General features: G+C 39.8%; 1 protein-coding gene across 1 annotated transcript; it reads right to left on the bottom strand.

Annotated features, from left to right (window-relative positions):
• Positions 1–608: 608 nt before the first annotated feature.
• Positions 609–25,065, bottom strand: BMS1 (BMS1 ribosome biogenesis factor). The gene is made up of 23 exons (XM_069863878.1): positions 25,007–25,065; positions 23,506–23,728; positions 22,663–22,853; positions 21,303–21,382; positions 19,638–19,826; positions 18,995–19,137; positions 18,064–18,185; positions 16,945–17,141; positions 16,031–16,167; positions 14,621–15,474; positions 13,696–13,797; positions 12,449–12,606; positions 11,857–11,938; positions 10,863–10,939; positions 9,650–9,832; positions 8,570–8,758; positions 7,793–7,973; positions 7,209–7,267; positions 6,105–6,227; positions 4,978–5,125; positions 2,461–2,636; positions 1,829–1,990; positions 609–1,122 (listed from the first exon to the last, which is right to left on the bottom strand). Exons 2-23 carry the CDS (start codon positions 23,679–23,681, stop codon positions 886–888), a joined length of 3,966 nt encoding a protein of 1,321 aa, XP_069719979.1. The 5' UTR covers positions 23,682–23,728; positions 25,007–25,065; the 3' UTR covers positions 609–885.
• Between the last annotated feature and the right edge of the window lie 674 nt (positions 25,066–25,739).

The raw sequence follows: 25,739 nt of genomic DNA, 5'->3' as shown, positions 1-25,739 counted from the left end.
CTTAAGATCTCAACTAAACCTTCCCTCTTTTGGCTTAAAACAGTTACCCCTCATCATGCAGAGAAATATTCCCACTCTTGGTTCATTTAACAGGATTGAAACCACCTACTACCTCTCCCTTCTACTCGTCTTAAGAAAGCATAACATAATCAAGCCAAGCTTCCAGGATGTAGGAAGATGTTCCCAAAGGAAGCAAGATACCCTGTCTGTGCTTATCTCACAGAAAATCACCAAGCAGTTACACAAATTTAGTGTGTCAAAACTGGTGAAGTAACAGAAGATCTGGATGGAACATTATTCCGAAGACCTGTTTAATATCTAGTGAGAAGCGTGAAAACCAGAGATGCTATTATGCAGTATGAGATGATCTAAGCATAGGAGCGAGGTACTGTGGTGGCATCTGTTAGCACATCAGAGCTAGAGAATCCAAAATTCCTGCCCAGTAACAGCTGATCTTCACTCCTTTTAACGGAAGATTTGCCCAGGGCAAAATTCAGGCAATGGCTCAAAGTACCGCCAACTCAGGAACACATTCGGAAACATCTGGGGGAGTTTCTTCTCCCACAGAAGTCCATCAGCACTAAAACAAAACTCTGAAACAAACAATATTCTGTAAATGACATGAAAATACTTTATTGGATAGATAGAATGTGCAGTATGGATAGAAATACAAAGTTCTCCAGAACATCATGTAGAAAACACCAAATCCATACTTCTACATCTTATTTATATACACTGCCAAATGTATTCAAGAGCATGAATAAGGCTATATTTGCATTTTTTTCTTCTCTTGAATGCACATCTAGTCCAAGGCCTTTACGTTTCTTTAACAGAAAATTGCACAGCCACCCCATTTCCTCATTTGGCCTGAAAGCTGATGAAATTTTACATACTCTTCTCTGCCTTGCTAGATCCTTTCAAGCTTGACTTCTGCTTCTTTTTCTCCCTCTGTCCCAGTATGCGATAAATCTTTTTCTTAGCCTCCTTTTGCCTCTTGAATTTCTGTTCATCCTCCTTCTGCTTAACTTTGAGATACTCTTTAAGTTGTTCCCGATGTTTTACTTTGGCTTTCCTTATCTTGTAATTATTCACTGTACTCAAAGCACTGAGTAGGGCTGATATCTAAAAGAGAAAAAAGAGAATCAATATACAAACAGTTCAGTTTTAGTGAGCAAGAAACAAGTTTAACCTCAGCAGAGTGCCATATAATGAATCAGATTCAAGGCAAGTTCCTAATTATTTCTGCATCTGTTACACAAGTTCTAAAATGGTTTAATTATTTGTCTTGTTAGGAAGTTAATCAGAGGTTTAATTTTTGTGAACTCTGATTTCTGGTTAGATATTATTTAAAAGGCTACATCTAATTGCTACTACAGAACACTTAAATTGCAGCTTGAATCTTCTTGCCATTGCATGCACTTTACAAATCTCAATTTTTCAAGCCAAGTATTTGCTTCAAGTCTTGTCTTTGTTAATAATGCATAGCAACGACAAGTCACATAAAAGACCGCAGCCACCAATTTAAGTCATCCATAAAGCAAGAGGACTACATGCAACTGAAATACCTCGCAGGTGCTGTGACAAGGACAAAAGTCTTATCTAGGTTTCTACTAGTTTGAAAAATAGACACTGTCCACTCAGCAACAGTTCCACAGGCACACCGCGCGTCAAAGAGGAACAAAACAAATTGCAGGTGGTATTTTTTCACTGGGAGTACGTATGCTTTTAGCACTAGCAGTAGATTCAAGTGGTAAAACAGTAGTCAGAAATGGTCTAAGCAACACATTCGCACTTCAGGAGTTCCTGTTTCATAGTAAGTGATAATTACCTTCTTTTCATGAGGCTCCCTGATAACAGCTGGTCTCCACTGGTCTTTTGGAGTCTTGCCTTTCTTCTCAAGGTTCTTAGGCTTGTTCTTAAAAGGCAGTGCCTTCTGCAGTGCTTTAGGAATGTGAAGCTTATTGAAATGCCTCTTCTCCCTCACAATAGGCTAAAATAATGGATATAGATCAAACATAACATTCATGATTTTATTTTATATTCCATCTTTCAGTAAAAGAAAAAAAAAACAACACAAAAAAACTCCACAACCCACAAACTCTGCCAGAAAACCACAAACCTCCTCCACTTCTCCCCCAAAACCCATTTTCTGACGCGCTCACACCAAACTGTGAACAGTATGATCACCCCAATTTCACTATTACAGACATCTCAATAAGGTTTTGGAGGAGACATTCACCCTCCAGACTTTATAAACTTTCACTGGCCCACAACAATCTGCTTTCCCCTGCCTTACTCCCATCTCATCCCACGAAAGACTGTGCCTTGTGGATAAAAATGTGAAGTCACACATACAAATGTATGAACATATATTTACACAGCACTCTGTGCAGGTCAGAGGCAGAGTGCAAATTTGACTGTGATCACTGCTTTTTGTTTTTAAAAGACATATAAGCATACCTTATAGAGAGAATCCTTGTTTTGTTTCAGTTTGATGCCTCGCTCATGCCTCAGCTGGCCTGTAGTCTTCATTCCACTCCAACTATCCTTCTCACCCACTGGCTTCAGCAAGGATGTTACAGGGTTATAAAATGTTGGGATAGAAACAGGATACCAAGTCCTCACAAAGACAATATCTGAAAGAAAAGGAAATGTCACTTGGCTCATACAGTTCATCACATCCAGACTCTAAGCAAAGACTACCTAAATAGAATAGGCAATGTCTAGACCACATGCTAGTGTTGTATTTTGTATATATTCATAGAATCATAGAATGATTTGAGTTGGAAGGGACCTGAAAGATCATCCAACTCCAACCCCCCTGCCGTGTGCAGCAACACCTCCCACTGGATTAGGCTGCTAAAGTTCCCATCCAACCTGGCCTCGAACATGCGCAGGAAGGGGGCATCCACAACTTCCCTGGGCAACCTGTGCCAGTGCCTCACCACTCCCATCGCAAAGATTTGCCTCCTAATGTCTGGTCTAAATCTTCCCCCCTCCAGTTTACAGCCATTCCCCCTTGTCCTGTCACCACATGCCCTTGTAAGAAGTCCCTCCCCAGCTTTCTTGCATGCCCCTTTCAGGTACTGGAAGGTCACTATAAGGTCTCCTCAGAGCCTTCTCTTCTCCAAGCTGAACAACCTCAAATGTCTCAGCCTGTCCTCGTATGGGAAGTGTTCCATCTTTAGGATCATCTTTGTAGCTCTCCCCTGGACTCGTTCCAACAGTTCCATATCCTTCTTATGTTCAGGATTCCAGAACGGGACACAATACTCCAGGTGGGGTCTCACAAGAGCAAAATAAAGGGGCAGAATCACCCCCCTCAACATACTGGCCACGCTTCTTTTGATGCAGCCCAGGATACAATTGGCCTTCTGGGCCACAAATTGCGCATTGCTGGCTCATGTCAAGCTTCTCATCAATCAGCACCCCCAAGTCCTTCTCTGCAGGGCTGCTTCTCAATCACATCATCCCCTATCTTGTGCTGAAACCATGGATTGCCCTGACCCAAGTGTAGGACCTTGCACTTGTCCTTGTTGAACCTCATGAGGTTCACACAGGCCCATTTCTCCAGCCTGTCCAGGTCCCTCTAGACAATACCCCATCCTTCTGGGGTGGCAAACGCACCACTCAGCTTGATGTCATCTGCAAATTTGCTGAGGGTGCGTTCTATCTCATTGTCTATATCATCGATGAAGATATTAAACAGCATCAGTCCCAGTACAGACCCCTGAGGGACACCACTTGTCACAGATCTCCATCTGGACCACTACTCTCTGAATACAACCATCCAAGCAATTTCTTGTCCACCAAACAGTCCACTCATCAAATTCATCTCTCTCCAATTTAGAGAGAAGGCCTTGGCCTTCCTGACTTCATCCCTACACAACCGGGCAGCATCCCTATACTCTTCCCAGGTTCCCTGTCCCTGCTTGCACTGTCTGTGCAGTTCCCTCTTGCTCTTCAGTTCGACCGGCAGATCTCGACTCAGCCATGCTGGCCTCTTCCATTCCCTGCCCAATTTCCTACATGTGGGGACTGAGTGCTTTTGCGCTTTATGGAAAGCATCCCTAAATATTAGCCAGCTCTGTTCTGCTCCCTTGTTAGCTAAAGTTACAATGCCACTCTTTGGATTTCTTGGAAAAAGTTATTTCTAGCACTTAAATACATTACCATTAAATACAATTCATCTTCAAGAAGAGCATACAATGCTGTGAAAAACACTTTAAAACACTTACAGAAACAGGTCTCCAAGACAAACCTTTTCATAAGCATACTCTATGGCTTCTGAGTGTGACTGAAAGAAATCCAACATAAAATATACTACTTTTTTAGTTTCATTCACTCTCCCTCTGTACTTGGCCGTGGTGAGACCGCTCCTCAAATACTGTGTTCAGTTCTGGGCCCCTCACCACAAGAAGCATGTTGAGGCTCTGGAACGAGGCCAGAGAAGAGCAACAAAGCTGGTGAGGGGGCTGGAGAGCAGGTCTTACGAGGAGTGGCTGAGAGAGCTGGGGTTGTTTAGCCTGGAGAAGAGGAGGCTGAGGGGAGACCTCATTGCTCTCTATAACTGCCTGAAAGGAGGTTGTGGAGAGGAAGGAGTTGGGCTCTTCTCCCAAGTGACAGGGCACAGGACAAGAGGGAATGGCCTCAAGCTCCACCAGGGGAGGTTTAGGCTGGACATTAGGAAAAAATTTTTCACAGAAAGGGTCGTTGGGCACTGGAACAGGCTGCCCAGGGAGGTGGTTGAGTCACCTTCCCTGGAGGTGTTTAAGGCACGGGTGGATGAGGTGCTAAGGGGCATGGTTTAGCGTTTAATAGGAATGGTTGGACTCGATGATCCGATGGGTCTCTTCCAACCTGGTGATTCTATGATTCTGCATCTCACCAGATATTTCATGCTTTTGAATTCACATCTCTATTATCAGATTCCAGAGGTTCTGAGATGCAACTTTTCACATGGAAAGTGCAACTTACCACTCATCAGCAACTTGTCTTCAAATGTCGCTCTGAAAGCACCCACTGGAGTTCGGAGAGCCTTTTTGATCTGTCCTCGGATGCCACTTACAGTACGGATTGCTGCACCTTCAAATTTAGCCACTTCCAATGCGGAGTTAAACATTCCCTGAAATTGAAAATTGCCCACCATCACTCCAGATGCTATGTGTCTCTCTGTGACATATGCAGGCCACAAAAACATAGTAATTCCCACAATTATTTCTTATAAAGAAATAGGAAAACCATAACATTGTCTTTATACCAAGAGTGTTGATCATACCAAAAACCTACTGAGCTGACTTTAGGGTAAGCTATGAAAAGTCATCTAATGGGTCTCATATACTAAAGGCAAGGCTTCTTAGCATTAAATATATATATTTAAAATGCTAAACCAGAAAATATTTAGGAGAATCTGTCCAGTTCTCTTTAAAAAGTCATTTGCTGGAACACAGCACACCTTAAAAGCAAGTAAGCTGCCTTAAGTTGGTAGCTGTGAGACTCTAATGCAATATTGCTCTTCAAGGTTTCTGCTTGAAAGAAGGAAAAATTCTGTGCTTGGTGTGAATGTTTGCATGTTTCATTGTCAGGATCAGTGCTGAGTTGCTTACTGCCCCAAATGAAGAATAACCTAACCTCTTCCTGAGCCAGAAAGCCCAACTAAGGACAGCTAGAAGGTGAAAGAAAAATGACTCCCGCAACACTTCCTGGCCCAAACACTTTTGTGGCTGTAATTGTACGGTCCTAAGCACTGCTAGAAGTCATCTTTGATCCCAGAGCTCAAATTTAATGTGATCAAACTCCCTGAATGACACCAGGGAATGGTTCACCTTCTCCAGAGGTGTCTGCTGCTGTGGGAAGCAAATTAGTGGCTTTGAGGAAGGGGAGAAGGGGATGTGAGCTGGGAAATGGTTCCAGAAATTCTGCCTGGTAACAATAATTCATATTCATTGGCTTATGATCAGTATCTTTAGAGGCTGCACTGAAGAGACCTCAAAAAACGCCGAGCAGCTACTGAGATCCAGAACACTACGTAACAATTACAGCGGACACCTGGTTGCAGTCCTTCCTACCACTGGTACATGTGGGTTTACAGTATATGTACCTACCTTAATAAAACAAGTGTTCTTATAAATTTTAAATGGAAAACCAGTTAGCTTCAATTTCTTTACAATAGTTATGGATTTATCTAAATCGAGCACAACTCCTGTCGCAGCAATCCGGAAATCAGGCTGAAACACATAGAGACGAAAGACACTGCTAAATGTATATTTACCAAACAGTGAAGAAACCATTCCTCTGATACAACTGCGCTTCTCAGAGTTTGACCTCAGAATTTATAGCCTTTACAGAAGTAAAGCATGACAAATGCAAACTGACTTCGTACAGACCAGTTGAGGTGCTGCTGACATAACATTCCTGTCATTCACTAATGAGATTTTCAGAACTGCCATTCTAATTACCTTGGAAGCAATCTAAGAGCCCTTGTTATCTAGCTCACTGTGTTGCCTTTATGAAAGAGAATCTTACTCAGACAGAATGTCTCAAAGGAGAAGTGCTTTGTGCACTGCTGTAGGTCTACTGCTAGGGATACATTATGAAAATAGCCTTAAAACAAGATGACTGTGCAATAGTACTTAAGGTGTATTTTAAGGAGGAGATAATAATCACCACTCTGATTACTCTCATGCTCATTACAACGCCATGCAAAGCTTTTGTTACACATTGCACGTAAACATAAATCTACCTTTGGGTAATATATATGCAACAAAGATCATATTTGATAAATAATGCTTTAACACAATTTAAATTAATTCAGATACCCATAAACATTCCAACAAGATACAGAAAAATCATGTTGAGGGCAAACATTTCCAACAGGAACATTAGTATCCTGTGCTGAAAAAAAGTTAGGAGAGGTATTTAAATACTTAGTACCTGAGAATCAAACAGGTATAAATCCTTCTATAGAAAATAACAAAGTAATATTTGTCATTTTCAGTGTAGCGGAAAAAAATTATTTTTAAAAAGCCTGTATCTAGCACACTATCTCATCACAAACCACCTTTCAAAAGCTTAAGCCCATCTACTTTCTCAGTTCCTTCAACATCACTGCTTTACCACACAGAAACTTTCTGCTTCAAATCTATATATTTTACTCAAAGACCCACGGAAAGCAGTAATCAATCAACATTTTGTGATAATAAACCTACCATTGTGCCACTGACAGACTGAACTGCCAAAAATCCTGTCCCCTGAGGAGTGATAGGCCCTACAAGAAAATTAAATTTAAAAATTTGTGAAAAGCTCTACTATATGACATTTAGTCTCTATTTAAAATCAGAAAGCTTAGAAATATATGCCAAATATTCTCAGTGAATAAAACCAAAGAAAAGTTTAAAGTATTCAACCCATCACATCACGGAAGTTAAAGGAATCATTAACAAGTTATTCATGTACAGTAGCATTCACAGGACTGGGCCCATAAGGTGTGCAAAAGTCTTTCTGCACACAGTGAACAAATCAGGATTCTCTTTGATACAACAAAACCTAGCAGAATGCTCAGAGTTTGATTATAAGCCAAATAATTCAAAAGTCATTCAGATAATTCGCAAATAATAGAAAACTGCCAATTTTCCCGTACAGTTGGTATTATTCTGAATCCCACAGGAAACACGACCATTTGAAGACTTCCTGTTCTCACAGCTACTGTCTGTATTTGTTGATATATCCTGTAAAGCTTAAGCATTTTATGATGATTAAGTGATACAGGATAGTAACTCCAGAATGCCCTCACCCCAAAAAGCTGCTCCACAGTGCATATGCTGTGGTGTGTACTTCAGAAGCCGGTGACGCCCATTATGATCTTCAATGTAGAACATGGGGATAGTCTGAAATCGCCTCCATCCTAATGAAAGGATTAAAGGATCACGTGTCTTCAGTATCTTTTTATACCATCGGTGCTTCTTCAGGCGCAACTAAGTAGAAGAAAAGATGAACAATGCTATTAAAGGATAATAACATTAATTCTGAAATTCAAGCCTTAATTTTCAGGAATGATTGAAAGCAATTTCCATCTACACTAGAATTTTGCATTCAGTAAGCTGTATATCTTCAAACATTCTCATTAACACTAGGTTGACTAGAAAGATAAAGCTAATCAATATTTCACTCATACTGCTGAAGACATGTTTCTATGCATATAAGCAAGTATTGTATTAAAAAATACATGTGTACATGCTAGTAACTTTCTAAGGTTGTCTACAGACCATGAACCTCGGAGTACAACTTATATTTGTAATTTAGCAATCACAATATCAGACTCTGGTCCTGAAACACCTTTGCAGATTAACATTAAACAACAGAAATTTCTTCTAGTTGTCCAATTAAGTCTGTAAAATATCCACTGTCTGCTATTGTAGAGTTAATTGCGTCAAAACCATATAACTTAAGAGGCAAAAACAAATGTTTCTCTCTGTGTTCACTCTATCTTTTAGAAACAGAAAATAATAACCCCAGACATTCTGAAACACACCTGTATGGACACAAAGTCTACACAGCTTTGATCACATACCTGTACATAGCCGACATTTCCTTCACTGTTGCCTAAACCACCCAGGATAATAGGATAATGAGGGTCAAAATTCAGGACAAATTCACACGGGACATTCTCAATCTCTATTCGAACATACATGCCAGGCCGGAAGCCCTCGTACTGCACTCTGGTCTCATCATCTTGATCTTCAAATTCCATTCTATTAAGCTGTGTGACAAAAAGAAAGCTACCATGTGTTTTACAAAATTCAAGTATTAACAACTTGTTCAAGAGGCACCAGTTCTATTTAAAACATGCGAACATTTGTAAATCCTTCGGGAAAGATCTGATGATTTTTTGACTTTTTATTCAGTGGAAGATCTCTGTCACCATAAATTCCTTTCATTCTGAAATCCCAAGTGGGCCTGTTAGTCTGCTTTAAAGACAGCGCCCCGGAGATGCAAATAATTGAGTGACTTCTGATATACCTTTCATAATGGTGAAAACTGACAAAAGCATGGTTTTGATTTAGGAGACTAAGTACCTTTTAAAGTTTATGTCCTGATCTTTAAAGCATAACTTTACCAGGAGGCTGCACTCCTACCTTACTCAGCAGCTTAAAAACACTACTAAAAGGAATACTGGGAAAATATTTGACACAAATAAGTATGACAAAGATTTTCACTTTCCTATACAAAAAAGGATGCCTTTTTTTTCTTCTTCTCCCTTCCTGGAGTCGAACCTTTTCCTTAGCGTTCTGGGTTTTTGAGACCTGTCATGCTAGTTCCACCACTAAGGGGAAAATGGATACCTGTTAAAAACTTCTAAATAGGTAAAGTTTACATGACACATCCTGACTTATTCAGTCATTTACAATACAGTTAACTCCTCAAGTCAATTTAAATAAAGCTTTCAGTTGTGTGTTTGCTTGTTTTTCTTTCCAGCTAATGCAATCAAAATGTTAAACCATAGAAAAACTGCAAGCATGCATTTCTTTGTGTGTACTTTCTGAAGCAGCTCCTGAACAACATGTGTGTCTCCAGGAAAAAGCCTTTGGGAAAACTGGGTTTTTCTCTGGAGACGTATAGTCAGAAAAACTGCCAAGTGAACAGCTCGTACCTGCGCTTGTTTATGCATTTCTTCTTTAAGATCATCAAAGTACGTGGCATCCCCTTCATCATACTCTGCATCAAACATTTCTTTCAGTTTCCGTTTCTTGTCCATGCGCTCCTTTTTCTTTTCCTCCTCCTCAGGTTCTGGCTTGGACATTTTTCCATCTTCTTTCTCTTCTTCACTTCCAGACTAACCAACAGTAAGTTACCAAACATGTAGAACGGTTCACTGAAAACAACTCATTCTGATTAACAGTTTAATATATATTACTAACTAGTATTTTGTCATAATGCAAATGCAAACACCTTAAGAATAGTAATGTCTGTCAAAAATTGAAATAAGTTATTCATAAAAGTTGTAAGTTTAGCAATGACCACAACATTTCACGATCTAATCATAACCCTCTTCGCTGAGAAAACTTCTTGACTTAGGATATATTTTAACATCACGGAACAGACCCTAGAATCAACCTAGCCGTTATTCTACAGCTAAAAATAAGCACACATAATAAAAGAGAAAAAAAAAGTAATGGTTGATAGCATTAAGTAATACTGTGCTAGAAGGCAGCGCTCTTAGAGGCCAGAGAGGAGAAAGTTTGTTTGCAGACCATTTGAAAACGGCCATAATTATGCTGTTACCCTCAATTTCATTACAAAATGCAAAGGCAAGAAGTTGCTAAGTCTAAAAAAATGTTGATTTTTTAAAGTCTGTGTCACAGACAATTACAGCTCTGCTTTTGGAAGATATCCAAGTTGCAGCATAAAATTGCTTCCACCGGCCTCTTTTAGGCAGATATGAGGAATGACCAGGCAATCGTGTCAGCTGCCACGATTTGTTTTGTTTAAACAGAGCACCAATATTCTGCACCAGATGAAATGATCTAGTACAAAGAGTTATGATCACATTTGGTTTTAAAAGACTACTCTCGTACCTCCAGATTCTCCACTGCTTGATTAAGGCTGACACCTACTGTTAAATAAGCGAGGTGACTGCTACATAATTAACTTTAAACAACAATTCACTTTAACACTAAAAACATGCTATTCTAGATAACTATAGGCTCCAAAGTCCATAATACACACACCTTCTCTTCCTTGTTTCCATTCATTTCTTTCCTACTGATTAATGAAAACTGAATTGATTACACAGAATGCCTATCATTTCATCAGAAACTCATATAAATGCATGTTGCTAAAGAACATAAAAACACAGGTCAGACCTCATCTCCTTCAGCAGCAGGCTTTCCTTTGTGCACAACGCCCGTTTCAAGATCTTCAAAGTCACCATACAGCTCTTCTGCAACAATAAATACCCAAGATATCTGACAGTTAACCATTCTGTTGTAGCGTTCTATACAATGTCTCATATTTTCAGGAGTGTGTATTTCTCAGTACTGCTTTGTAGATCAGTTTCAGCCCAAATATTTTTTATTCCCATCAACAGTTTAGTAAGCCTATTCTGCCCTCTACACAGTTTCAGCTGAAAACTCTCAGCTGGACTCCAGTGGCTCCTCCTTTTTCCTTTCAACACTTTTATGATTTCAAAGAAGTAAATAAATTTAGATCATCCCAAAGGACCACAGAGCATATTAGTGAGCACTCTAATGACAAAAGGCAACAGCACAGCAATCGAACTCCTATCTTTAACTTTAAAATGCAAAATTAATGGAAATTTTAAACATAGTAGACAACTTCTAAGTTAATAGCAAATGCCTGCCAATCCACAATAATTTTGCATATTAGACACAGCTATATTATTAAATTTTTCCTAATAAAAAACCCAAAAATGTCTGAAGATAGATCTAGTTTTTCAGCCAAACGCAGATGGCCAGTTTGTCTTCCCACTAAAAAAAAAATTCTGCTTATTTCTACTGAGATTATCCGAAAGAATAAACCATACACAGAGGATGAGCAGCTGAACTTGGATATGTAACTCAAAGCTGGCACGGCCAAGTGTTGTATAAGGAATCCATTTCCTAACTTAAAATACATACCCTATTTTTCAGAGAGTATATTTTCAGAATATGCTACTTGCCTACTGTTTGCAGATTTACAGCAACATTTAATTGTGTCTGTACCTGGATAACATTTCATGTAACAGTTTGAAAAAATTGCTAGTATATCACCAATACAAAACATTCTACACACCGAACTACAAAGTCATACTTTAAAAATCCTGTACATATTAATCATTTTTAGAAATCTTACACATACCATCTTCCTCCAACAATTTGGCTGCATCTTTATCATCTTCCCACTTTCCAGTCACAAAACAGTCTCTAATACTGCTCATAACCTGCAAAACAAGTGTCATTGCCTTGTACAGTTACAGCTCATCACCAACAGCAACGTTCTCCAATACACTCCCTACCCCTCCATTACCTTACTACCTCAGAGATAACCTGACATTCTCAACCGAAACTACACAAAGCCTCAGCAAAACCAGGAATGTGAAAACAACCTAACTCTTGCCCAGAGTTCTTTATGTTAACAAGGTCTTGACCCCGCATCATATTTTCACTCATGATTGCCCTGCTTTTTACTTCACGGTAAATAAATAGCAAACTATGATCCACCAAATAGTCAAGAAAGCCAAGCATTAAATTGACTTATTCTAACTTTCTGTTCTTCTAAGTACAAACCTCGGAATCTGTTAGCTAGTCAATATTTCTAATGAAAGGAATTAGCAGGAGATGTGACATTCTGGCCATAGCTTCCACAGCAGTACACTCAGCAGTATTTTATGAGACACAGATAGAACTTAACATGCATAGGACATGCAGAAGCAATTATCCAGTGGTATTACCTCTTCTAAATCCCAGTCTTGTGGCTTTTCTACTGGGAATTTGGAGCAGTCAAGATCATTGACCTTCTGTTTGGATGCTTTGTCTGGACGGCTGACACGAAACAAACCTCCAAGTTCATCATTCCCATCTTCACTTTCATGGTCCTCATCCTCAACAGCTAAACAAAAAACACACAGATTATATTTATTAACAACCTGTCTTCTGCCTTATGTTCCAAAATACCTGCAGCAGCCAGAGGAAAAAAGATGCAAACTGAAAATAGTTTTAAAATAAAAGTCTGAAGAAAAAGGTACATTTATCCAATATAAGAGTTTAATACTCTCACAAGGATCAAATAAGGTGAGTAGCAGCCAGGGAGATAGTACATAATGTGATCATAGCCAGCTTCAGCTGTATAGTTATTGCATATGGAAACATGTCATTCATGTCACAAATTTCACGCAGTTCAAATTTCTTTGTAAAACCTGAGATCTGTTTATATTTGTGTAACTGGAATCATCTGAAAAAAAATATCGCCTGATAAGTAAACACAGAATATTCGTAAGTAGAAACAAAACCAAAACAATCTGCGAATAGAAACAACATGAAGCTAGTCGGTAAATCAAGAACACAAGACTTGAGAATCTGTCAGCTTCCACTCCTGCACCGTGGAAGGTTTACAAAAGCTGAATTTTTATTGTGTTCTACAGAGGCTCTGAACGATGAGGCTTGAACACTCAGACAACTTCTGGAAAAGTTATGACTTAAACAGGAAAAATTACATAAACAGCAACTTTCTCTTTGTTTTAAGCCAGGTAGGTTTTTTTCCCCTCGACACACATCCTTATTAAAGATTTGACAAATTAAGTCACCTCTAAGAGAATATTACACTCGGTCACCATGAGACAGAAATGCCTGAAAACAGCCAAAAACCGACACTCCTTTATGAAATACAGCAACTATCACAATGGATTTGCACATCTACCTTATAATTATATGAATGACCAAACTTTAAATGTCTGGAAATACTTGTACCAGAAAACATGAGTAACAATTGACTAGTCTCAAAAACGCTCTCAAAAAGCTTTTTACTGGAAAAGTAAAAACTTTATTATACGTATTAGTGAAAATGAGTATCAGCAATTAAAAAGGTCAATTAACTCTCCTCAAACTTCCACCAAAAGATCATGCTCAAAGACTTAGACTTGCAAACTTGGCAACAGCTAAAAAGCTACCAGATATTAAGACAGTACAGACAGACTTGTACCTGTTCCGTATACGAGTTTACGAAGATTAGGGGTTGAACGTTGCTGTCTTAGAAAGGCCTCAGCTGCTTTCTGTGTAAGGTCCTCTTTCCACTTAAGTGCACCTGAAAAGGGAAAAAAATGGAATTCTACCTCCAAAAAACAAGGAGCTACAGAAATAATTTAAATAAGCACAAGACCACAACAGGCTTAAGAATTGTCGATATCACCCACAGCTGTTTGGGGTTTTTTGCACTCCATATTTACAAAGAAACATGAATTGTGGCTAACAAATTATACCACTGACTTTTTTTCTCTGTTGAGTCCTAATTTTAGGATGTAAAGAAATTATTAGCAACCATAACAAACAGATTTTATTATTTTCATGGCGATACAAGTCATCTTCAGACTTGTGCAATGGTTGAGGTTCAAAGGGACTTGTGGAGGTCAACCTGTCCAGCTCCACTGCCAAAGCAGAGTAACCAAGAACAGGTTGCCCACCACCAAGTGCAAGTAACTTTTGAATATGTACAAGGACGGAGATCCCACAACTTCTCTGGGCAACTTGTTCCAGTGCTTAGCAAGTAGCTAATGTATTTCAGTAATATCCCCACAAGAAAGTTTTATTCTTTCTAAAAGTAACAGAGCATCATAATTTGTTCTACACACACAGCCATAAGACTTAAAGATAAACGTATGCAGAATCAATGAAGTTTATAAAATGATTCACATCCATTTTAGAGGAAGGAAACTTGGGACTTGCATACCACATCGCAAATCAAAGGCTTAATAGCAGAGAATCCCAGGTTCCCTAACTGGAAGTTTGCCATTTGACAAGTACTTATATATTGGAGGGATGACATTATTTAGTATTTACTAATTATCATATACTTTAACAAAGAACCCAATTAAAAACGGAGAATAAAAACTGTAACATCTGTAGCCTACCTGTTGTGTCAGCAGAAAGATCTACTTTTTCTTCATACTCCTCTTCCTCTCTCAGCAGGTTCTCCACATCATCATCCTCAGCTTCTACAGCTTTAAGTTTAGTCTGTCTAACACTGTCAGCTTTCTTTGCTTGAGCATATTGAGATCCATTCCCATTTGACTCTTCAACTTCTGATTCATCACATGATCCTTCTTCATCACCGCCCTCATCAAGTGAAGAGTTTTCAGCCTCAGATTCTGATGCCTCTTCCGCTGTGCAGTTTCCCGAATCTGTAGTGAGTCTTGCTTTTCTCTTCAGACTCTGATCAGAGATTTGTGATCCAATTTCTCTATACTCACTCTTTATTTCACACTGCTTAGATTCAGCTACTCTTTTGCTCATAGACTCAAATTCACTATCAGAGCTTTCATTTTCATAAGTCCTTTGACCCTCCTCCTCCTCCTCTTCCCCCTCCTCCTCCTCCTCATCCTCCTCCTCCTCATTATATTCCTCCACTTCATCTTCTTCAGGGTCAATTGTTCCTTCTTCTCCTTCAGAACTCATCTCAAGATCGTCATCACTGTCTGCAAATGCTGGCAGTTCATTCACAGCTTGTTCTTTAGACACCTCTGTTTTCAGACGTTTGGCCCTACGAACAGCCATCTCTTCCTCTCTGTCACTTTCTTCCTCAGCACCATCTTCATCATCCCCATCGCTTCCACCCTCAGACACTGCTGCTGCTTCTTCTTCTTCGTCGTCTTCCTCATTGCTCAGTGCACCATCATTTTCCTTCTCCTCTTCTTCAAATACTGCTTTCCGACGTACTCTGCCAGTCTTCAAATCAATCCCTTTCTCTTCTTTTGGCATCACCAACCTGTTTTCCCAAAGATGACATTCGGGGTAAGATGGTCAAGCACAAGGAAATTTTAATGAAATAGTGAAGCTTCATGTTAACATTTTAAAATATTTTTTAATTCTTTTTTTAAAAACAGAGCAAGGTTATGGAGACCATTAAAAATGCAATGCAGTTCTTTAAGTACAGAATGCTTCCTAATTCAAGAATACACACTATGTTATAACCATAAACAGTTTCAAGAAATTTATTAATTTTCTGTGGAATTAATATAGGTTATACAAAGAATCTTACAGGAAATTATGACTACCACTCTCCAAAATTCTGAAGAAAAACAGAAATAAGTTAATAGGGCTATATCAGCAAGGAATTCCTAGAAGGAAATTCCTACTGCTTGCAAAACTTTTCTAATATCAATTATTCCTATCTCAAATAGGAGGCATATGAATAGTCTCAGAGGAGGAACCATTAGGCAATAAGCCATTCTAAGTGTGCTCTAGTGAGAATGTTTCCTAAGCTAGAGCCTGAAATTAAAGATTCATTCATGCTCAAACACTGTTCAGCATTCAAAACTTACTCTTGTCCTATATCTTCTGAACCTAGGGGTCTGGAGTCCATGAAGAGAGAGACCTTGCTCGATGCCATTTTAACATCAATAGCTGAATGCGTGGAGATGAGGCTCTGAACTAGCTCGTGATTTGGTCTCACTTCCTCCTGGAAAGCAAAGGGTTTTTTAATTTGCAATTAAAATAAGTAAACAAATGTCTAATGAACAGCTAAGAGAGCCGTTAATCTGCCTAACACAGCAGAAATATGCATACAAAACAAAAAGTTCCAAAGCACTTCAAATAAAATGAGGCTTTGACCAACTTGATACAGTGGAAGGTGTCAGGGAGGGTAGAACTGGATGATCTTTAAGGTCTCTTCCAACCCAAACCATTCTATGATTGCATGATATAAACATATTTCTCGCATGCAATACTAATCCAAGGAAATTCAAAGAGAGCCTTCACTACAGTACGCACCCACTACATTCAAAATCAGCAAGTACACATTATCATAGACCCAAACGCATTTAACATTTGATACCATACAGAGGAAAACAGATGAATTCAATGTGTTTGTATGCAAACGTCTTCCACCTGTCCCTCTGATCAGTCAAATATTGCAAGTGTTTTCCTACAATCACCCTGCCCTTTAAAGGAAGAGTGATAAACTCAGGAAGTTTTAAGTTAATGTTTGGAAAGTTTACAAAGCTAACTTTGAGTACTTACATTAACTGATCCTTCAAATGCTTTGCACAATATTTTTCACAGAGGTAATAAAAATATCCCTTTGCTGAAATTACTGGAGGAGATAAAGAAATTACCAGCTATGGATATGTAAGGATTGATTATTTTGAAGAAGCTCATTTTCAAACACTTATTTTGACTCTAAGGATAAAATCTACATTTTGCAAGAGAACTCAAATCGCCAATAGCATTCCCTTACCTCTTCTTTTTCATGCGCATGGCTTCCACCAAGGTCAATATAAACAGCATCTTTATCGTACACAATGCCCCCAACTCCTGAAAGAGGGGCATAGACTAGCTTCTCCTTCTCATTTAAAGAACGTTTCTTCTGCTGTTCAGGTAGAGCACAAGGGTCTGGTAGGAAACTCACATCACTCACAGTGAAGTCTCCTACACCTGGGGTGATGGACAAGTGAAGCAATCAGGTTTTCATGAAGTTTTGATTCTGAAATTCGTACAATTCACCATTAAGAGAGAAAAAAAAGTCCAAAACATTTTAGCATTCAGTGATTCATTCATCAACAGCAAGCTCTGTACCAAACATGCAATTTTTCTGCCTTACTACTGAACTTACACAAGCATATCCAAGTTCACCAGAATATGGTAAAGCTTTGCTTTTGTTTGCGTGGTTTTAAACAAGAAAAACAGCAACTTGCTTTTCTGATTAGGTCTGTGAATTTATTCTTAAAATATTTATGAATTTAAACTTATTTTAAATTATTCACTTAAAATATTAAATTCATTCAATGAATACAAGAAACTCTACATAAGACAAATCTGCTTTTCATTATTAGGGGTGGTATGTTTCACACTTCAAGCACCTTCTAAAGCAAAATACCTTTGAAAAACTTCCGACACTGCCAATTTTGTGTTAAACATTGCAACAAAACTGCACAAAGTCAAAACTATTTACAAGAATTTAGTTTTACGAAAACACTTACTATACAAAATAATTTCCAAAATCAGGGAAGATTCAAATTAGACATCAGGAAAAGTCTTTTCACAAAAAGTATTATCAGGCACTGGCAGAGGCTGCGCAAGGGAGTGATTAAGTCACCATCCTTGGAGGTATTTAAAAGATTGGTAGATGAAACGCTCAGCGATATGGTTTACTAGTGGACAGGTATGGTTGGACTTGATGACGTCAAAGGTCTTTTCCAACCAAGCGATTCTATGATTCTAAGTATTCATAAAAGTGAAAAATCTATTTTACAATATACAGTTTAAAGATATCAATCATTCCACAGTGAAAATGGCAACAGCTATGTTGTTATTCATAGAACAGTACAAAAACAGTTCTAAGAATCTGATAAATTACCTGGCATGTGAATCTGACTTTTGTTTTTCAGGTGTGCTCCTCTCAAGTATCCATAAAGTGATATCTTCCTGTCACATTTGGGATTGATTCGAACTTCTTCCGGGCTTGTCAGTTCCTCCATTCTATTCAACATCCAAAAGAAAAGTTAGAATATCCCGCAGCCATAATGGAATCTTTGGAAAAACAGGTAATTTAAGAAAAGGCAATTATGGCATCACTGCTGCCACCACATGTTCTGCAGACTCCAGTAACCAAAGTAGAATGATCATTAAAAAAAAAACCTGGAAAAGAAGATCTTTCAAAAACACTTTAAAATTGCATTTTAAAACTTGTATAATTGTGTCAACAATACATTTTCAGAAGATTTATTGACAATTCACTGAACATACACCTTTCTTAGGACATTTTAATTCCTGTTTACATACTTGTCGTGGCTGCCCCTTCCCTGGAGGTGTTCAAGGCCCAGCTGGATGAGGCTCTGGGCAACCTGATCCACTGGGAGGTGTCCCTGCCCATCACATGGGGTTTGGAACTGGATGATCTTTAAAGTCCCTTCCAACTCAAACAATTCTAGGATTCTAACCCAGAGGACTGATTCACCAGCTGTTGTTAAACTGCTGAAATGCTATTTCTTTTCCACAGAAATTCAATATAATCATCAACAAGCAGGATTATTTAAATTTTTCCTGTGTTTCAAAAGTATCTAAAATATACCAAAGGCCCAAATGCATGATCCACTGCAAGTGAAAACTGAATGACTGAAGATATTGGGATGAACCTGAAGAATGAGCTTTCATTTCCCCAAAGCCATGTAGACAACACTAAATACCCTTTCACACATAGAGCTGACAGGCTCCAATATTGCAGGTTTTTTTAAACAGCGAAGTTCTGTCTAACGCTGAGATCAAAGAACAGATTGTAAAGCACACACCTGTCTGCGAGAACATACGGGTGAGTTGTTTGCCAAGTGAGAGGTCGGAATTTCATAACGGAGATAAAACGCCCCAAATTGTGAATTTCCTGCTTTTGATATTCTCCGTGAACCATCCCAGACAGATAAAACAGCTTAGCACCCTGAGCACATTAAAAAGACATAAAAACATTAAATATCAATTTAATATCCAGAAAACTAAAGAAAAGGAAATACAGTTCTAATTTGTGGACTGTAGTTGGTAATCGCAGGTTACATTTGGTTGCAAAAGATCAAACTAATGAGTTTACTTCTAAATGAAGATTGCCCCTTAAATACTATGGGGAAAAAAATTCACATCCAGAAAACTTCATTCAAAAGCTAATTTGTCTTTCAGACCTGCAGGCAGATCCCCCTTGCAGAGTATCTGCATACCAGATCTTATTACTGCTATCGCATATTTAGTCATCAGTCACACTGAGAAAGAGAATAACCAATATCTTAGCAAATGAAAGAAAATTACATAAGCTGATATGTCAGCATTGTCCATTTATAGTATTATTTAAAAGATAAGAATGTAATAAATAAAGTGAAGTATTGCCCCATATTTAATTTAGCTTCCATAATGCACAATATATGGAAAAATTAATGCTGAATGTCATACCGGATAGACTTCAGTCCAGAATCTGTGCTTCAGTTTCTTTTTAGTCTTCTTTAATTGTTTGTTGTTCTTGAATGTATCCAGGTGGGTAAGAACTCCCATAATTTTGGGAAAGCCATGTACCTGACAAATATTCAGGAACTCAAACGTTTCCATCTCAAACCCAAAGCTGGCATCAATAAGCATCAGAACCTGAAAGCACAACATGAGCATTTCACTGTAACAATACCAGGATGCTCACATGAGTTAATTTAAGACCATGCACTTAACGTTTCTTGAGAACCAACATCTTGGATAAAGTTTTGTTCTTCATTTTCGTGTAAACTGAAAGCCAACTGTGGATTTTTAGTTACATTATGGATCTTAGCTGCTTTAGAAGAGGGGCTTAGGAAATTAAATCTCTTATTCCAGTCCACCAAATCTCCTTTATATAAATATTAATATATAAATACGTCCTTTATATAAATATCAAATCTCCTATATATAAGGCTGCTCTATGAATACAATAATACCCAGTATCATAATAATGCCTGAAGAGGTGTTTACTCGGTGAATTTAAAATATGCAAAATTGAGCATCTTCCACTATTTGCAGGAAAATATTTCTTCCTAAGCTCTCATCTAAATCTCCCCTCTTTCAGCTTAAAACCACCCCCTTGCCCTGTTCCTGCACCCCCTGTTAAAGAGCTCCTCCACAGCTTTCCTGTAGCCCCTTTCAGTACTGGTTGCTGTAAGCTCTCCCCAGAGCCTTCTCTTCTCTAGGCTTAACAACCCCAACTCTCTCACCTCTCTTACCAGAGATGTTCCAGCCCTCTGATAATCTTCATGGCCCTCATAATCTCAGCCTCTCAACAATAAAACCAAATGCATTCTCAGCATCACCAAACGCACACTGAATCTCAAACATCCATCACATCTACTAATATAAAGTGTTAAAATTTTTTAATACATCTCAGTTCCTCAAGCAGAAAACATGCCAGTAGAAGAATATCTGGATTTGTACACACATATATTTAGATAGTTCACATCTACATAAGGATCCCAAGCCCTAATGAGCTATGAATAAAATACTCAGAATCCACATGTAAAATTCTAAATAGACAAATGGATTATGCATTGGGTCCTCAAGATCTATTGGCATTAATTCACTGAATCAAAAGCTTAAAACAGTGACTACATTCCACTGAAATCAACTGTGTTACTACACAGTGATCTTCAAAGATGGGAGTCATCAGAGCACATCAAACAAAACCTTCTAATAAAGTAATACATATTTCTACTTTATACATTAGTTGAAAACTGCTTGACTATAAGTCACAGTCAGTTTGACTCAACACCTTAATGAAATGTCACTTTGTCAGCTTGGTTTGTTAGAAGACCTTCCACTAGAAGTTTACCAGTTGCATTAGCAATGAAGTTCAGTCGCATTTCCTTTCTTCCACATCCCACCCACCACCACACGTGCATTTTATTTCCCCCCACCCCAAGGATAAGGGAAGTCCTAAAGGTTGTTCCACAACATTAGGTTTACTGTCAATCTTAGTCCTACTCTCTCTGAAACCAAAGGCAGGTTTGCCTTCAACAGGAATGGGTAAAGAAATCAGATAGTGGTGCAGTGTGGTCAAAAGCAGTATTTTCAATATAAATCACGTGCTATTGTTTTACTTACCAAGTCAGCAACTTTAGCCAGGTCAATCATTGTGTTAATGTCACATCCACACTCAATAATAGTTAGCCTGCGCTTTTTACCTGAAAACAAAATTACAAACAATCAAAAACTGAAACAGAGAGAAGAAACTAATTAGTTCATTGTTCTCTTTTCAGGACACATTCCTGAAGTTCCTAAAGACTACGTGGGACTCAGATTTTTGTCTATCATACAGATCGTTCAACAGGCAACATTGTAGAAGTGTCTGTATACAATTCTGCTAAATTTTAACCTTTTGATCAAAATTATCAGGTTGAGAATGTTCTCAAAGGAGTTGTTCTATATTTTCAAAAAACAATGCTAACAGAATAACACTAAAAAAAAAAGTCTCTTATCTTTAGTGCCCCAGAGTCTGTACCATGGATTTTATCTATTTTTGTTCTTTTGATAATATTAGGAAAAATACACCCTGTTCTAGCCTTTAAAAAGATTAACATATTAAAAAAAATCTTAACATGTAACCATATGAGAAAAGCATACCCATTGTTAACTTGGCCTGACTAACTTGAGTGAGCTGACTGAACTTGAGAGAATAAGAACTTAGAACAACTACAGACAACAGGTATCATGGGGTTTTCTTCAGGTTATCAACTGCAAAACTCAGCCCTGAGTCCCAGTAGACCAATTAGGAAGTGCAATTTAACACACTTCTCCTTTTTATGTTTTCTTTCACATTTGTAAATTACTCCTTGCGAAAAAGCAAGATCTCTCCTACAAATTGGTTCCTTGAGATGCTGCAGGCTGTGCTCCCCCCAGAACCTCAATGATCCCCTCGGTATTATACATGGAAAATTATGAATGGAACAGACCAAGATACTTGGAAACAGGAACGGAAAGCTTAAAGAGGAGAAGGAACTGACCATGGGTGAGGTGGAGAAACATCACTGGAAAAGATTAGGAAAATTAATTCTTGGCTTAAGAAAGAAAGGGACGCAAAGATGGGATTACAGGACAAAGAACCTGAAAGAATAGGAAGTATAAGTAAGAGATCAGGATGAAGCCAGAGAAAAACAGTTGAAAAGGAAAATCAGAACATAGTGGAAAAGGAAAACCTGGGGAAAGCTAGGGAGGTGGAAGACCCTGGAAAAAAAGCCAGAAAGCAAAAAAAAAAAAAGAAAACGATTGGAAAACAAGTTTAGAGAAACAAGTCCCCCAAAAGGTTAAATCTCACTATTCTTTTACTTAATAACTGATACCACCTCCAAATGATTACTTAAAAATTACCAAAAATTACGAGAACATGAATGTGTCCTAGCTCTAACAGCAAGACAAACAAGGAGAGCAAAAGAAGCATTTCCATTCCTGACAACTTTGTTCTCACCTGAAACAATAGTAACAGGACCCCGGATTTCAACCAGTTTTTGCCTTGTGAAGTTTTTAATGAGACATTTTATCAAGGTGCTCTTTCCAACCTTGGGAGGGCCCATCACCACCACCACCACAGGAGGAGGCTCCAAAGGAGTACGGTCAACCACAGGAATGTGATGTTTTTTAGTCTTCAGGTCCTGAGTTCTGAGAAGAAATTTGTAACAAGTAAATACAAGAACTTAAAAAGCAATAATGTTTCTTTTTTGAAAATACTTCAAAAAAGTATTTGCAAGAGCATTTAAGCAAAGGTTCACCAAGAGCCCAGATACTCACATGTACATGGAACTCCCACCAAGCCTAAGGCACTATGAACATCTTTTCTGGTAAGACTAACACAGCTGTACCATGTAACACGGATGCAGAAAGCATCACACTGCTGACACACACAAACTACAACATGACCTGGAGGCCTGATTGCAGCCTTCCAGTACTGAAAGGGGCTATAGGAGAGCTGAGGAAGGGCTCTTTCTCAGGGGGTGCAGGGACAGGACAAAGGGGAACAGTTTTAAGCTGAAAGGGGAGATTTAGATGAGATTTTAGGAAGAAATGTTTCTCTGTGAGGGTGGAGAGGCACTGGCACAGCTTGCCCAGAGAAGATGTAGATGCCCCATCCCTAGAGGTGTCCCTGCCTATGGCAGGGGCATTAGAACTGGATGGGCTTTAAAGTCCATTCCAAGCCAAATCATTCCACAACTCTATGACGACAGCTATGCGAGCACACCACTGAACATTACACTACATGTACATTACATTACGGTTGATTCTGCACACTCTTCATACAACTCCCATTTCTTACCTATGGAAAGTTCTGGCCATCCGCACAGCGGACTGGACCGTAAAGGCTTTGGGGTTTCTCTTCCGTGCATCCTCCTCATCTCCTATTCCTAGGTCATTAAGATAACGTTTCCTTTTTTTCTCAGCCTTTGGCCCACTGTGCTTTGCACGATGCTTCTTCTTCTCTTTCTCCTCCATCTTAGTCTTTCAACAATTGTTTATAATCAATATGACACAGATGGCTTCTGTGTGACAGAAAGAAAATACAGTTAGCACATACAGCACACCCATGAGAGAACAAAAGCACTATATAATCCTTACTCAACCATCTCTCAAAGAACACATATTTCTGCCCTTCTAGTAGATGAAAAGCTCAACATGAACAGGCAATGTGGCATTGCAGCCCAGAAAGCCAACGGTGTCCTGGGCTGCATCCAAACAATTGTGACCAGCAGGGCGAGGGAGGGAATTCTGCCCCTCTGCTCTGCTCTTGTGACACCCCACCTAGAGCCCTGTGTTCAGTTCTGCAGTCCTCAGCACAGGAACAACACGGAACTGTTAGGAGGCCACGGAGATGATCAGAGGGCTGGAGCACTTCCCATACAAGGATGGGCTGAGAGAGTTGGGGCTGTTCAGCCCGGAGCAAAGAAGGCTCTAGAGAAACCATACAGCAGGCTGCCAGTACTTAAAAGGGGGCTACAAGAAAGCTGGGGAGAGACTCTTATTCAGGCAGGGTAGGGACAGTATGAGACGGAATATTTTTAAGATGAAAAAGGGGAGGTACTGACATAGGTTGCCCAAAGAACTTGTGGCTGTCCCATCCCTGGAGCTGTTCAAGGCCAGGCTGGATGAGGCTTCGAGAGGAACCTGATCCAGTGGGAGGTGCCCTTGCCCATGGCAAGGGTTTGTAACTGGATGGGTTTTAAGGTCCCTTCCAATCCAAAGCATTCTATAATTCTGCACTGCTGCCAGCCCTGGGGCAGAGCAGCACTCCTAGCAGCCCCCAGTGCCTCCCCACTCTCCCCAACAGGGCTCAGCTCAGGCTGGGCTCTGTGTGTGGCAGGAGGGGGTGCCCCTTTAGTCCAGGGAAAGCCCATTGCCAAAGCCACTGCAGCAGGAAGCTACCAGAATAGAGAGAGGGAGAAGAGGGAGGGAAGCTAGAGAGGGAGGAGAGGCAAGGGAGGAGAGGCAAGGGAGAGAGACGGAGGGAGAAGAGGGAAGGGAGAGATGGAGGGAGAAAAGGGAAGGGAGAGATGGAGAGAGGAGAGGGGAGGAGGGAGGAGAGGGGAGGGGAGGAGAGGGGAGGGAGGAGATGGAAGAAAGAGGGGAGAGAGAGGGAGGAGAGGAATGGAGGAGGAGAGGAATGGAGGAGGAGAGAGGGGAGGGGAAGGAGAGGAAAAGAGGGGAAAGGAGAAGGGGGCGGGGGTGGGGGCAGAGGAGTAGGGGAGAGAAGAAGGGGGATAAGGAGGGAAGGGAGACGGAGAGACGAGAAAGGGAGGGCAGAGGCCGCCCCGCCGTCTCACCGGCGTCTACACTCCTGCCGCTCCGCGTGCGCCCGCACCGCTCCGTCGCAATGGCGGCCCCACCGGAAACGGCGGCCGCGCTTTTGGTTCCGGGGGGCGGTATGCGGCGGAACGCTATTGCGGGCGCACGCGCTGGGGGGGAGCCCTGCCCTGCAGGGAGCCCAGAGGCGAGAGAGCATCTTGTTTGAGGCGTGGGTGCCGGGAGGGAGGGATCCCCACCCACCGCGAGCAGCGAGACAGGGGCTGCGAACAGAGTATGTCCCTCTTACGTGCACGTGCATGCATGTTCTCAGAAATCTTATGCGTGTTCTATTACTTTCCAAGGTCTAGTTTTAATGTTATTATGAAGCTTCTCAACAGTCAAAACTCTTGCTAACTTGGAGTTGGCGTCAGCTCCGTCTGACCTTGCCTTTGGGTTAAGAAGAAAACCCCAAACACAGGTGATTACAGAGGAAGAATCACCTGCTCAGCACAGATCATACTGAACACAGCATGTTATCATCTCCAAAAAATGAACAGTGTCTGGGAAACACCATTTTAAAGAAAACATGCTATCAGAGGAACATTCTGTCTGGCTTTCAAAGAACACAATTACTTAGATGAAACTTAACTCTAGCTTAAATCAAAATATTCCACTTTTTGCAATAGTAACTACTCCTTGTAGTATAAGCACCACATTTTCCTGCCTTTTCTTGAGTTAGTCTTTTACACAAGAGCTTTCCCACTGACTTCA

Source organism: Phaenicophaeus curvirostris, chromosome 9 (assembly GCF_032191515.1).
Source record: "Phaenicophaeus curvirostris isolate KB17595 chromosome 9, BPBGC_Pcur_1.0, whole genome shotgun sequence".
NCBI lineage: Eukaryota > Metazoa > Chordata > Aves > Cuculiformes > Cuculidae > Phaenicophaeus > Phaenicophaeus curvirostris.
This window is presented reverse-complemented; position numbering and strand designations above follow the sequence as displayed.